General features: G+C 38.5%; 1 protein-coding gene across 1 annotated transcript in view; it reads right to left on the bottom strand.

Moving 5' to 3' along the window:
* Positions 1-13,917, bottom strand: part of LOC117876443 — a 73,755-nt gene that overhangs the window by 26,020 nt on the left and 33,818 nt on the right. The window contains exons 5-9 of the mRNA XM_034768641.1: positions 12,730-12,851; positions 10,522-10,632; positions 5,126-5,232; positions 3,642-3,732; positions 1,128-2,883 (exon numbers count right to left, since the gene is read on the bottom strand). Of these exons, the coding sequence (XP_034624532.1) occupies positions 2,767-2,883; positions 3,642-3,732; positions 5,126-5,232; positions 10,522-10,632; positions 12,730-12,851 (548 nt within the window). The 3' untranslated portion in view covers positions 1,128-2,766. The remainder of the gene's footprint in view (positions 1-1,127; positions 2,884-3,641; positions 3,733-5,125; positions 5,233-10,521; positions 10,633-12,729; positions 12,852-13,917) is intronic.

The raw sequence follows: 13,917 nt of genomic DNA, 5'->3' as shown, positions 1-13,917 counted from the left end.
GACATTAATTCAGCTTCCCAACCCCTCTATGAGGTAGATATTATTCCCATTTTTATATGGGAGTGAGACAAATTCAATGCCTTGCCCAAAGCCACAGTGTGTCAGGGCACAGCTGAGAACAGAACCCTGCCTACTGGACACTCAATACCTAATCTCATATTTTGAAAAAAACTGCAGAATTTTTAACATCTTTCAGATTTGTGAATGTGCAAAGTTGTGTAACACTCCCATCCCCTCTGCACCCAGGCTCCCTTACATCCACTCTACCCATCTGTAGAGGAGTCAAAATTTGTGAAACTTATGCATCAAGGACCGAGAAGATCATGAAAATTAAAGGAGAGGGTGGTCTACTTTAACTTACACCTTCATACATGCACAGTTGCTTTTCTTGTTATGTTCCTATCTTCCAACCCTCAACACATTAATTACACCAACTCACACTCCCTTAGGACACACACAAACTCTGTGGGCCAAATTAAGAGCTGATATATCAGAAGGCATGTAAGTACCATTTGGGTAAGTGAGAGTGATAGTTTATGTCAGTCAGTTTAAAGATGTCCAAATGTCACATGCTTGATGAGAGTGCCAAGTGAAAATGTAAGTTACATTAGCCTGGACTTGCCTCTGAACTTAGTCTAAAAAGGCAATAGGAGCCTTCCTGTAATAGCCTCTACTTTAAATGAGCTACAGATGTACAGGTAACATTTTCAATGTCAGAGGGTCCAAATGTCATCAAATATGGATTTGCTCCACCCTCTCTCTACTGAAATTTTTACCCAACAGCAACTTAAAAACCAAAGCATTTGGGAGTCAATGAAAAGCAGGAAGGAAGGAAGAGAGAGTGGTGAAAGCTGGCACCCCTTATATAGTTATTACCAAAACAAATTGCAAAATTACAAACCAGCCCAGTCACATGGAGAAAACTAAGAAGTAGCAAAAACTGAGAAGTGACTGATCCTTGCTGTACCTCTGAAACATGAGCAACAAACCAATGTGTGGAATTATTTTCTGCTCATAAGGCAGTATTTGTTATTAAAGTAGCCTTCTATGATCAAGTTATACCACTTTTCCCCCTCCAACAGGAGCCCTAATTGTAAGTTTGAAATTCAGTCAAACTTTTGTCATACCTTTCTGAGCTAATTATTATGGTTGCAGAGCTTGTTTCCTGAAATGCATATTAAATTTCCTTTCTTGTTTCATGACCCCTCTCATTCATTTTCAGATCACAGCCTTATACTGTCACCATCTTGCATGTGGCTTAGCCTCACGGGGAATCTCTTCCTAGCTGATCAGTACAGGCAGGGACACAAGATTGAGGGGCTCAATTATTCTAGATAAAGAAAATAAATAGAAACTTTTTAACCATAATTTTCCATCTTTATTCATTTTATAATTTATGAAAAATGCATCCACAAAAGTCTCTGGGTACAGGCTCAACATAAGTCAAGTTACAACCCCCCCAAAAACAAAATGAAGTGAGAAAAGTCTGACTTCTTGGCCTCAAAAATAAAGCTCTTCCCACATAATAAAGATCCATATATTTGGTGTGCTATTAAGGCCCCAATTAGCTGTTAAATCTTTTTGCCTCCATATATATTATTACAACATTTAATAGGTATTCTTTGCTGCAAATTATTAGAAAAATAAAAAGTGTAGCCAGTATAACGTTTTGCTACTTGCACAGGACTTAACTTGTGTAGAAAACTTTTAGACATACAGTAACATTGCTTCCAACTGGCACTGCACTTAGTCAAAAATTCCTGCAGTTAAATGCAAAACATATTGATTATCAGTGATGTCTAAGGCTGAAAATTTTTTCAATGAACTGAAAGTTTTATATAGTTGGAATAGAAAATCTAAATATAAGCTCTGTGTGTGTGTGTGTGTGTGTGTGTGTGTGTTTCATTCTCTTTGGGAGGGTTTGGGTACGGTTCTGTTATTGTGTATTGCCAATGTTTTACATCACCAAAGATTATGATAGGCCATAACTCTTGCTCAGAATATTTAGTTTCTTAACCCCTTACAATCCTCATTAAAATTAAGGAAGTGAAGCAGATTTTTATTCTCCTATATTTAGACCAATATTTCTGAAGGATTCTTATTTATCCCCAATTACATCAACAGTCAACCTGGGGACCATTGAATAGAAGGAGATCGCCACTGTCACAATGCTACTCTAAATTGAGACAATAATCTTTTCTACATCAATGCCTGTAGCTACTGTGCAGACCTTAAAAAAAAAAAAAAAAAAAAATCAGGAATTCCATAGGCAGAATATTAATAGCAGTACTGTAAGTTTGTCAGTACTAAAACCCCAACATATTAAAGCTTTTAAATAAAGCTGTGTTAAATATATGAATACCATTCACATTTAATAGTGGGTCTCTATTTTTCTGTTAATGTATTTTAAAAAAAATTTTTTTGGGAGGTTCACAGCCATTAACAGTGCACAAGATGGACTCTTCTGGTGTTCATAGACTGCCATTCTTTCAAAACACTTCCATGCAGAATGAAGCTACAGAGATACCTAGTGGCTAAAATTTATTGTACTGCTATGACACACTGAGAACTTTAATGCAAATTTGACATCTCAAAATATGTTCTCACTAATGAAACGGGAGCTTTTGAGAATATGTATAATTTCTAAAATAAACAGTAAGATTTTTTATGATTTATTTGGAAATAGGGCTTAATCCTACAGTCCTTTCACACAGCTCCCTCTGAAGTCAATGATTTTATACTGTTATCAGTAAATCAGTCTGTATGCTAGAGAATCTTGTACAAATGAATTTGTTCAAGTGCTTCTCTATCAATATCCTTTTCCATGTATACATCATAGTCCAACTTCATCTCTTCTACCCACTGGCTGAGCAGTATATCCGTCTGAAACAATTTAAAACAGATACATAAATTAACACAGTTTTGAACAACCAACTCAACCTATGTTCCAAGGGTGGCAGACATCAGTGAGAAGAGGAGAGAAAGACAGTTTAGCCATTACAGCTTATTCACCATTGGTAAGTTAAACTTATTTTTGGAAGCATCATTTTACCTAAATATGAAAGAGTAAGGATAACTTCTGAAAAGTAACTCAGTCAGCTTATCTGTTTACTCAAGTTTGGGTCTGACTGTGGAAAACATACTGAGTTTTTATCTGGAATGGGAGTCTCTTTGGATTAACATCTGCCGATTAATTATACACATGATTTTATGTTTCCACCCATATTCCAAGTAATATATTGATGAAAGCATGTTATACAACTCAAAACATACATAATATAGGCTTGAATAATAGTATAATACTTTGAGATCCTCAAAATTAAGGGCTGGTATGAATTAAGCATCACAACAGCCCTGTGGGGGTAGATAAATAGTATCCCAATTTTACAGCTGGGGAACCAAGGCACAGAGAGATTGAAATAAGTTTTCCAAGATCATGCAAATTGGTGGCAAAGCTGGGAATAGATCCCAGGGTCCTGATTCCCAGTTCTCTGCTCTAAGCATTTGACCACACTGCCCTCTCTGTGATACCGTGGAGTCTGAATAGTAACAATTAGAATGCATATTGACTCACTATAACCCCTTCATAAAGGGTAAGATAAAATGTGTCAGCTAAAACTATTTGAAAAAGAACCACGAACCTGTAGGTTTGAGATAGATTCTTCAAGGCTTGGGACTGTCACTAATAATGACCCTTTTTTCCTCATATTATGACTGATAAATTCCCAGGCTCTGAAACACATTTTAAAATCCAAATATAGTATTTAAAGATCAAAAGATTGCCAATTTTTAGAGAAGGAAACACATTCAATATAAAATGAATTTAACACTGATAATTTAGTGACCAGAAGTAGATTGACTTTAAAGATTTGCAATTTGTGCTTTAGTATAAAGTCACTGTTCATATCTTACTGTCATGTCTGTGTGTGGACCAGCCACTAACACCAATGGGAGCTACTCATGCAGATCAGAGGGATTATATGGCTTTAGAGTTTCATTTTTGAAATATGTTGTTTCTTTTCCTTTTTAAAATTAGGTTTAGTTGGTGCTCAAAAAAGGGAAGAATGAATAGTTCTCTCAGTGGCCTGTGGTGAGGGCAGAGATTATGTAATGTTCCTCACTTAACTCTTCTAACATACCTTATCCAGGACATTCAACACTCTTGCTATTCCAATCTGGAGCCTGAGATCCTGCCAGTTATGTCCAAGTTTGTTGTTTTTTTGTGATAGTCAACAAATATCCACTCTAAACTAGGATGAGACACCAGACAACTTAATTTGTGACCTAAATCAGAATTTGAACTCTGGTCTCTAGGGGAGAGAGGCTAGTCCTCACTCACTTTTTTATTCACTATAGTCAAAAGTTTCTCTTCATATCACTATGCTGCAGTGGTGACAAAATACTTTGAGGTAAATTAACATAACCAGAGTATTATAGATATATCCTCCAGCATTACTTTTTCCTGATTTTACAAGTCAGATCATTTCACATACCACAGTAATATCGACTAAGAAGAATATAGTTTCCATCACTCTGCAAACCTCATTCTTCCTTAGGCTTGCTGTGCAACATTAAGCCAATTATCTTTAGTTCTTAAGGCAAGTAAAGGCATAACTGTGTCTCAAAGAACACAGGTGGAATCTTAACCATGCCTTTGCCCTTTATAGCTCACCTTTGAGGACTTCATGTTTGAAATGTCACTAGTAACTGTAATTTGCAGTGTGAATACATATTTATAGCCCTTTTGTAATCCATAGGTTTGAGGAAGGATCCTCTTGTTATTTTGTTACAGATTTTAATCTTTATATGTTGTTAAAACAATTCAAGACCATGTAATTATTTCCTATAAAGACAGTACCCTATTTTAACAGATTAGTGCAAATGTTCTGAGAAATGTCTTGGTGGAACTAAGAGAAAAAGCTTTTAGTAGATTTCAAAACTAATAATTGCCCTTAAGTTTTAGCTGCTAAATCTGACTAAATCAAGTACAGGCATTTTAAAATACATTTTTCTAATACAAACTATGTGTGTGACTTCAAAAGGCACAATATAAAGGATTTTTTATAACTTGCAAGGTTAAATCCACTGGCAGAGAAACTGATTACTTGTTTGGACACATACTTACCTGGCCTGTTCCAGTCTGTCGAGAAAATATTCAAAGACATTATTCATTACAACAACATCAGCATTTTGAAGGAGTGAAGCCTGAGTACAGATGTCTGAATGAAGCACCTGAAGGACAAATAATTGTACATACGTAAAAGTTAACTTAGAAGAAGATGCACAGCTTTCTAATAGACACAGTCTGTACATAGAGCACAGTATACAATTCATACAATTTATATTAAGTAACATAGAAATGAACTCACTGTTGTGAGTGTTAAAGAAGCCAGTTTTATTTCCTCAGTAATTACAGTACTTAATTCATTATGTATATTAAATAAAAATATATTACATCTACTTTTGATCTTGATCATTGAATGCCACAATAGAAGATTTAGGAAATTACTATTATATTTTAGTTACCTGTGCTTTATCATCATGAACGCTTATTAATTTTAGTAAAGGATTTAATCCAGCTAAAGCTTTTTATGATGCTATTAAAATGCACTTTAAGGGCTGAGCTGGTTGTTTAGTGATTAAGGCTCAGACTGTCCATGAAGACCCAAGTTTGGTTATTGTATTCTCCTTCCACATACTGGGAGTAATGGAGATGCGATGTGCTCAGCCTTCAGAGGGAGAACTGCAGAGACAGAGTGCCTCATATTATTAAACAAGTACTTCTCCAGTCAGTATAGGAGCTCTTCTTGAACATCAGCATCCTGTCCAGTCTTCCTCAGCCAAAACAATGGTAGCAGAAAATGGAGTTGTGGGGCAGCTGATGATGATGATAACATAGGGGGAATTTGGAGGCTCATCAAAACTCTAACAGGAAGTTGGAGGACTTTCCTCCTAACCCAGAAAAATAAATCTTAAATTTCTGATTGAAAAAGTAGTAGTATCATCTCTTTTGGGATTTTGTCAATCCATGTGTTATTTGTGCACCAAGATTTGATTTGAAGTGTCCCTACCAATTAGAAATCAACCTAGTGAATTTATCTAACTTCTGGATCCAGCTAAACTGATACTTTGCTTATTCAATCTGAAGTTGAATAGTGGATCACTGTCACCATGAGAGTGTTACTTATAGGAGTGACATTATCATGGTGGACAAACAGGATGATGCAGTGGCACTGGTCACCTTTTACAGTCAATATTAAGGGACTGATAATGTAGAAAAAAAGTTACTAACCTTTCCATAATTATTGTGTTGTTTTTTTTTTGAGATGTGTTGCTCATGTCTATTCCGCGTTAGGTGTGCACAAACCGCATGCACTGTTGCTGGAGATTTCCCCCTCTTTGGTATCCATCGGACCAGCTCTAACGCCCTCTGATGCTGTGCACTTATGCACTGGTATAAGGGGCATCACCATCCATGCATCCTCTCAGTTCCTTCTTGGCTGCTAACTCTGACAGAGGGGCAGGAAGGTGAATTATGGAATGGACGTAAGCAACACATGTTGAAGAACAACAATTATGGAAAGGTTAGTAACCGTTTTTTCTTCTTTGAGTGCTTGCTCATGTCACATCCATTCCACGTTAGGAGACTCACAAGCAGTACCCAAGGAGATGGGCTCGGAATTCATGGACATGCAGCTAAGACTAATAAACTAAATTTGAAGAGAAAAACACCTTGCCGGAGGCGACATTCCATCAACTGTCACAGGCTGGAAGGAATTGACAGGGTGCGATGCCAACAGTGCCCCTTATACCGGTGCATAAGCATGTGGCACCAGCCCAACGGATACCACTGAGGGAAAAAACCTCTGGCAGCGGTGCACATGGCATGCACACACCTAACGTGGAATGGACAAGAGCAAACACTCGAAGAATGGCCAGCCTGGGTACTTAATGTAATGGAGAGTAAGTTAGCTATTGTGGTGGGATACCACCACACACTAATCTAGCAGGTTGAATATCCCACATTTTGTTAATCTCTACTAGTGTTCAGGTAATTAATTTTGGGGGAGGTCTTCTCACAGGAAAATGAAGTATTTGTGTAGAGAAGAAAACACTTTTGCCACTATTTTCTTGTCTAGGAAACCATAACTTCTTATTCACTCTCTGAATTGCTTAAAAACCTGCTGGTAGTGGGAGGGAAAGTGATCTGTCTTTCCGCTACTGACTGGGGTAAGCTGCAGTTCAAATGGTCCTTCCTGAAGGACCAAGCTTTTGTTTTATCAAAACTTATCCTCACAAAGGAAATATTTGCACTTGGATCACTTAAGCAGATGTACACTATTCTGATTGCTATAGGAAAGAGACACTCCCCATGCAAAGGAGCACTATAGCAACTGAAGTGGGGAGAATGTATCATTTTGACTCATGCAGCATTGGCCAGCCACTAACACAGCGGTGGGCAAACTATGGCCTGCGGGCCAGATCCAGCCTGTCAGGGCTTTGGATCCGGCCCGCGGGATTGCCACCCCCATGACGCTGTGGGCCCCGCACCGCTCCCAGAAGCAGCCGGCACCATGTCCCTGCGGCCCCTGGGTGGAGGGCAGAGGGCTCTGCGTGCTGCCCTCGCCTGCAGGCACTGCCCCCCCGCAGCTCCAATTATCTGGGAATGGGAAACCGCAGCCAATGGGAGCTTTGGGGGAGGTACCTGCAGGCGGTGGCAGCGCGCAGAACCCTTGCCTCTCCCTCCCCCAGGGGCTGCAGGGAAGTGGTGCCGGCCGCTTCCGGGAGCGGCACAGGGCCAGGGAGCCTGCCTAGCCCAACTGCGCGCGGCTGCCACCCCGGAGCCACTCAAGGTAAGTTGCATCGGGCCGAAGCCCGCCCCCTCCCGCACCCCAACCCCCTGTCCTTAGCCCCCGTCACACCCCTCCTGCACCTGAACCCCCTGCCCTGAGCCCCCGCCGCACCCCTCCTGCACCCGAACCCCTTCCCTAAGCCCCTGCTGCACCCTGCACTCCAACCCCCTGCCACATCCCTCCTGCACCTCAACCCCCTGCCCTGAGCCCCCTTGTACACCTCACACCCCTCCTCCACCCCAACCCCTTGCCGAGCCCTTTCCTGCACACCACCCCCCACCCACCCCCCAACCCTACATTCATGGCCCTGCATGCAATTTCCCCACCCAGATGTGGCCCTCGGGCCAAAAAGTTTGCTCACCCCTGCACTAACAGAATATTTTGTAGTGATTCCATTATAGCCAAACATTTTGGTATTCACTTTACTGAAAACGAAACTCTAAGACTAGTTAAAAATGAAGAACTAGCAGCACTGGTAACTTTCATCCATTTAAGAGAATAGAGCCAAAGGGTTCACTAAGAGTTTATAGTCATACTTCTTAGTGCACCTAGACTATAAATGGGATTAAGTTCACTGCTTCTTTGGTTAAGAAGATTATTTGGACATTATTCTCAGTATGTTCTTTAATCTGAATGACAATGTTATCTGGGTACACTACAATTCTTATTTCTTGGAACTATTCTATACTCTTTTCTAATTTGGTGATTTAAAGGGATTGTGTCAACAGTCTCAAATCTGATCTACAATACCTTCTTTTAAAATGTCCTCTGAATTTCAAATCACTTCTTTAAAATCCTCCACAATGTAGCCAAGGAAAAAAAAAGTTTGTGTGCTATATATAAGTATTCGTCAACCAAAGGTGGGGACTGACTCTTTGCTAAATTGAAAGGGAAAAAGAAATCAGTTCTGAAAAATTTGATTTTCATGGTACTAAGAGAAAACCAAACTACTATATAAAAATAATTATGTGTATTAAAGTTAGATACATGTAAGGGTGATTTTCTGAATTTGCCCCAACTTCTGTTGTTGTTTTTTTAATCAAATTCTAAGCATTCACACCAAACATGGTACAACATAAGTGACTTCTATGCACTTATTTTTTTAATTTATGAATAGAACAACACAAGATTCACTCATAAATTCACTATTAAATATAGAAATTGTTTTACTCTGATCTCTCAGGTAGTAGAGGTTACAGTGGAAAGAATGTATCGTTCTGGATTTTTATCAGAACATCCCAGATAACAGTGGACATTATGAGGCTTTTTTCCCTCCAAGATTTTTAACCTCTTTTTACCTACTTATTACTTAGCCAACTGGCTTCTGGCAGTTTTTTCATGCTACTGTATATCTCCCAAAAAAGATGCAATAAAAGAGAGGATTCATTTTGGGGTGAAGCTGAAATCCAAGAATGAAATGTTTAAAGCAGTGTGTGATAATGTTCAAAACAGCGTGTGATAACAGGAGTCACATGACTAAATTAACATCAAGTGGGAGTTGAATGGCAAAGTCACCAGGCACTGCTTTGAAAATTATCTGTTTTATCTTTATGCATTGAAAACTATAACACTTCAATAGAATTACAAGGTGTGAAGAAAAACTAACATTTAAGGTGTATATTTTCCAGATATAAAGCAACTCAAGAGCATGTATATACACATCTACAGTCTCTAGTGAATTAACCTGATGGAGCATTCTGTTGTACAGTACAATCGTATTTCACTGATATATTTCAGACACATCAGAAGCCTTGTTTACACTGCAGCTAGGAGCAAGCTCACAGCCCAAGTAAACAGACTCATCCCAGCGGGGCTCAAGCTAGTGAAAAAAAAAAAAAAATAGCAGTGTGGACGCCGCAGCACTAGCAAAGGCTCAGGCTAGCCACCCAAGATAGACTCACCTCACTCCCAGCTGCAGTATAGACATACCCTGGGAGTTTTGCCACTCATTTCAATGGGGCCAGGATTTCACTTAATGTGTTTTATTTATTGCCTTTGGCCACAAGACCTTTTCCATGGGCGAAGACATTCCCAAAAAGGGACTGTTCTCATTATGAAAACAACATCTCTGTATATTAATGGTTTGAGTTTGTTTGGAACATTTCTTGTTTTTTCTGACACACATATGCACTAATGTGAACTGAAATTCTCAGTTCCAAAGAAACTAATAAAGAAATACAACATCCAGCGTTGGCAGCCTGCAGACCTTAGCGTCTACTCAAATGCAAATCCTTGACAGTATCTTTGCTATTCTTAAAAAAATATGGAAACCCCAGATGCCTCTTGTTTTTCTTACCATTCTAGATATAAACATTTAATATACTGGCTTAATCCTATTTCAACAAACAGTGAAACAGCAGTAGAACTTCTATTGATTTTAATGAGACTAGTATGTACTTGTTTGGGGTCAGCTGAGAGATTGACCCATACTAAGATAAAAGGCTGAATGAATCAAATATTACTATATTTTAAAAAAGAACTTTTTAAATCTCTTCTCAATTTTAATGTACATTAACTTTTTTTGTTTTGTTTAAAATCAAACCAACAAAGTACAGATTTATCTTTAGAACAACACTGATTTTACCAGCCTCTCTCATTGGAATAGAATTAATTAATCTATTATACAGTTGGTTAAAAAATATACACACTATAAAATGTATTTAGTCACCTTTACTCTGTCTGTAAATTGGTATTTTGTGATTATCATTTCTTGCAACTGGCAAAAGTCTGAATTCATTTCCACTCCATATAGTTGGGATGCTGAGCTGTAAAGATAGCCCTGAAATAAGGAGAGGAAATGTAATAATTGAGGTGCCTATAAAATGACTTATTCTAACTTAAAGTGGAAAAACTAAACATTATAAAGTGAAAAACAAAGGTTATGATTAGAGGCAGGTTAAAAAAAAAAGTGTATTGGAGGGGTTGTTAAAAAATTGTTAATTCGTTTTAAAATAGAATGGTCGGAAATGCACTAGAGTGAACTACATATTTTTCCAGGGTTAAGACCCTCTTTTTGGCAATTACAGTAAATGGTTTATGAATATTACCATGAAAAAACAGATGTGAGCTGATAGGCCAAGATAAGAAAGGAAAGCAAGCAACAACTCCGGCTCCACTTCTACTGGTAGATACATAGAAACTGCTTAAGGGAATGGGGGAAAAACTAAAGTTAGCACAAACCGAATTATAAAAATAAACTGAAAGAGGAGGGGGGGGTGGAATTAACACACAAAGATTGTGTTGGGATTCTTTTATTTATATATTTATCGGTTTGTTTTCTTTTGTAGAACAGAATGCAACAGAAATATCCAACACACACACACACACACACACCCCTGTATGAATCGGGAGTTCACTCCACACAGTGGTATGTGAAAGTCCAATTTGCAACTATAATGGGATGGAAGAGCTCACAAAAGGATTTTCCTCCTAGACTGAACAATGCTACTTATAGATGCAGTATTTTTTTTAAATGTAAAAAATGTAAATCATAATTTATATTTTACCAATACCTCAAAAATGGTGGAATTAAATTTTTTAAACATTATTCTAAAGTAATTTGCCTTTGGGCTCAGACCAATCATGGAAAGTTTCTGTCCAAAAGGAGAATTTTTGAGAAAGTATGAATGCCAGAAAAAATCAGCCTATAATGAGTAAAATGTTGTAACTTTAACTACAATTTTATCTACAATGAACACTATAATTACACTTAGCTAGCATAGGAAAGTTTAAAAAAAAAAGTATGACAAACATACTATGTTACAGATGTCAATATACTGCAACTTGATTATTAAGAGCTTTCTGAAGCCCTTCAACCCTCTGGCTAGAAAGGCAACCTGTGCAGATAAAACATGGCAAATTGCCACTTCTGAAATACAAGCCAAGAATATGATGAAAAAGAGAACCTCTCTTTTAATTATATTGCTGCTTTATCTTGAGGCTCTCTTTCATTATAACAGTACAAGTGTTCCATAACTTCAAAATAAATCCAATAACTGACAACAAAATGTTAACATTTAAGGACCCAATCCTGCAAACATTCACATGTGGGAATAACTTTACTCATATGATTAATCCCAAACTGGATTATTCAGAGGAGTAAAGTTACATGTTCAAGTGTCTCCAAGATCAGGCCCCTATTGAAGCCACTGACTTTGTTAAGAATTTTTTATTAACTGATATAATTTGCACCCATATATGTATTGTGCTGCTGTTGGCCATGCAGTGTACCAATCATGCCAACAGCAATCTGAAATTACACTTGAGCTTCCTGATAAAGTATTTGATAGGACAAAATGCTTTAAGCGTTAGCTAGGTAGTGTTTCTCAACGACTAGTACATGGACTGGCACTGGTCCCTGAGATTTCCCTGACACAGTTTAGGAAGGCAGCAAGCCAGTCCCTGGTATCAAAACAGTCAAGAAACACTGAGCTAGGAGACAAATTCATATCCAAAGCATCTCAGTGAAATTTAAGAGTTTCCCGCTTCACGATGGGATTTACCAAAACTCAGCAGAATGCTTGGCCAGAACAGGAAAGAAAACATTAATTTAGCAATGCGAGACTGAGCAGTAACAAACTAAAGAGCAGCCAGGGTGTGCGACAGCAAAATGCTACACTGTTGGACAACAGATTCTGATTGTTTGTGGAGGCAAGTCAATAAGTGAGATCAACAGTGTTTTCGTCTCTGTGAGAAGCAGAAGGAGAACTGAGTGTACAAGAGTAGAACACCTCTTACTGGCTGGATGCTTCATGCTATAGATGGCTATTTGTTGATCTGTCCCCTCAGATGAAGTATGGAACAATGAAAGCTGCCAACTGGAGAAGGGAAAAGTATGGCACAGAAACAGAATATGAATTCCCATGCTGGATTTTACCCCAAATAGCACTGCACCAAGCCTGGAGCCAACGTCAACCAGAATCTTTCCTGTCAGGTCAGGCAATGCATACTGATAAAGAAACTTCAGTTCCATGAGGGAAAAGGAATGAGAAATAAACTCTGAGAAATAAAAGCAGAACAGAACAAATGTGTTACATGGGCAACATTCATCAGTGCAAAATATTCAGCAGAGCTTAACCCTACTCTGACACGGCTCTCCTCTTCTACTATATTTTAATTCTTATTTCCTAGACATTTTTTTATTATAGGGCTCCACCAACCATCTGAGTCTGCAGTGTCCTGTGCTATGACTTAGAACTTGTCAACATTTGAAACACTACAGCAGCACAGCTGCAGTGTTGCAGCTGCATTGCTGCAGTGCTTCAGGATAGGTACCACCTACGCCAATGGATGAGGCTCTCCCATAAGCGTAGGTAATCCACCTCTCTGAGAGGTAGTAGCCTGGTCAATGGAAGACTTCTTCTGTCGGCCTAGCATTGTGTACATCGGGGGTAGGTTGGCTGAACTATGTCACCCAGGGGTGTGGATTTTTCACACCCCTGAGTGAAGTAGCTGGGTCTACCTAACTTTTTAATGTAGACCGGGCCTTTGTCACTAGATTAACTTTAGTTGAATCAGCATCATTCCTCTATTATAGAGAAGTTAACTATAATTATTAGAGCTGGTTGGAAAAACTCAAACAAAATATTTTTTCATTGGAATTTACTGATTTGTCAAACTCATAATGTTCCATGGAGACAGTCTGACTTTGACAATGTTTCAGGGAATCCAGAAAGGGGTCCTGATGGACCCCTGCCTGCTTTCCTGCCAGCTCACTCGCCCAGCTCCTCAGTGCACCGCCGGACTGCTTTGGCATCAGTGCTCCATTTCCTTTTGGGGACATTTTTTAAAATTTAGGTTTTCAGCCTGAATTGCAACAAAACCAAATTCTGAAACACTGAAATCCTCTGAGAAACAGAATTACCTTTCTCCACCCAGCTCTATTAATTATTTACCTGGAAATATTACTATACATTAATGGCAGTGAATGATTCAGAGTATTACAACTGAATACAGCATCTTAGATTTCAATGTAACAATATATCTGTTCACAAAAAAGTCTGTAAATAGTTTAAATTGGAACATCTAGCTTTTAGAACACTGAATGTTACTGTAATAAAATATT

This window comes from Trachemys scripta, chromosome 4 (genome assembly GCF_013100865.1).
Source record: "Trachemys scripta elegans isolate TJP31775 chromosome 4, CAS_Tse_1.0, whole genome shotgun sequence".
NCBI classification, from domain to species: domain Eukaryota; kingdom Metazoa; phylum Chordata; order Testudines; family Emydidae; genus Trachemys; species Trachemys scripta.
The sequence above is the reverse complement of the archived record's forward strand: the minus strand, read 5'-3'. Positions and strand labels throughout refer to the sequence as shown.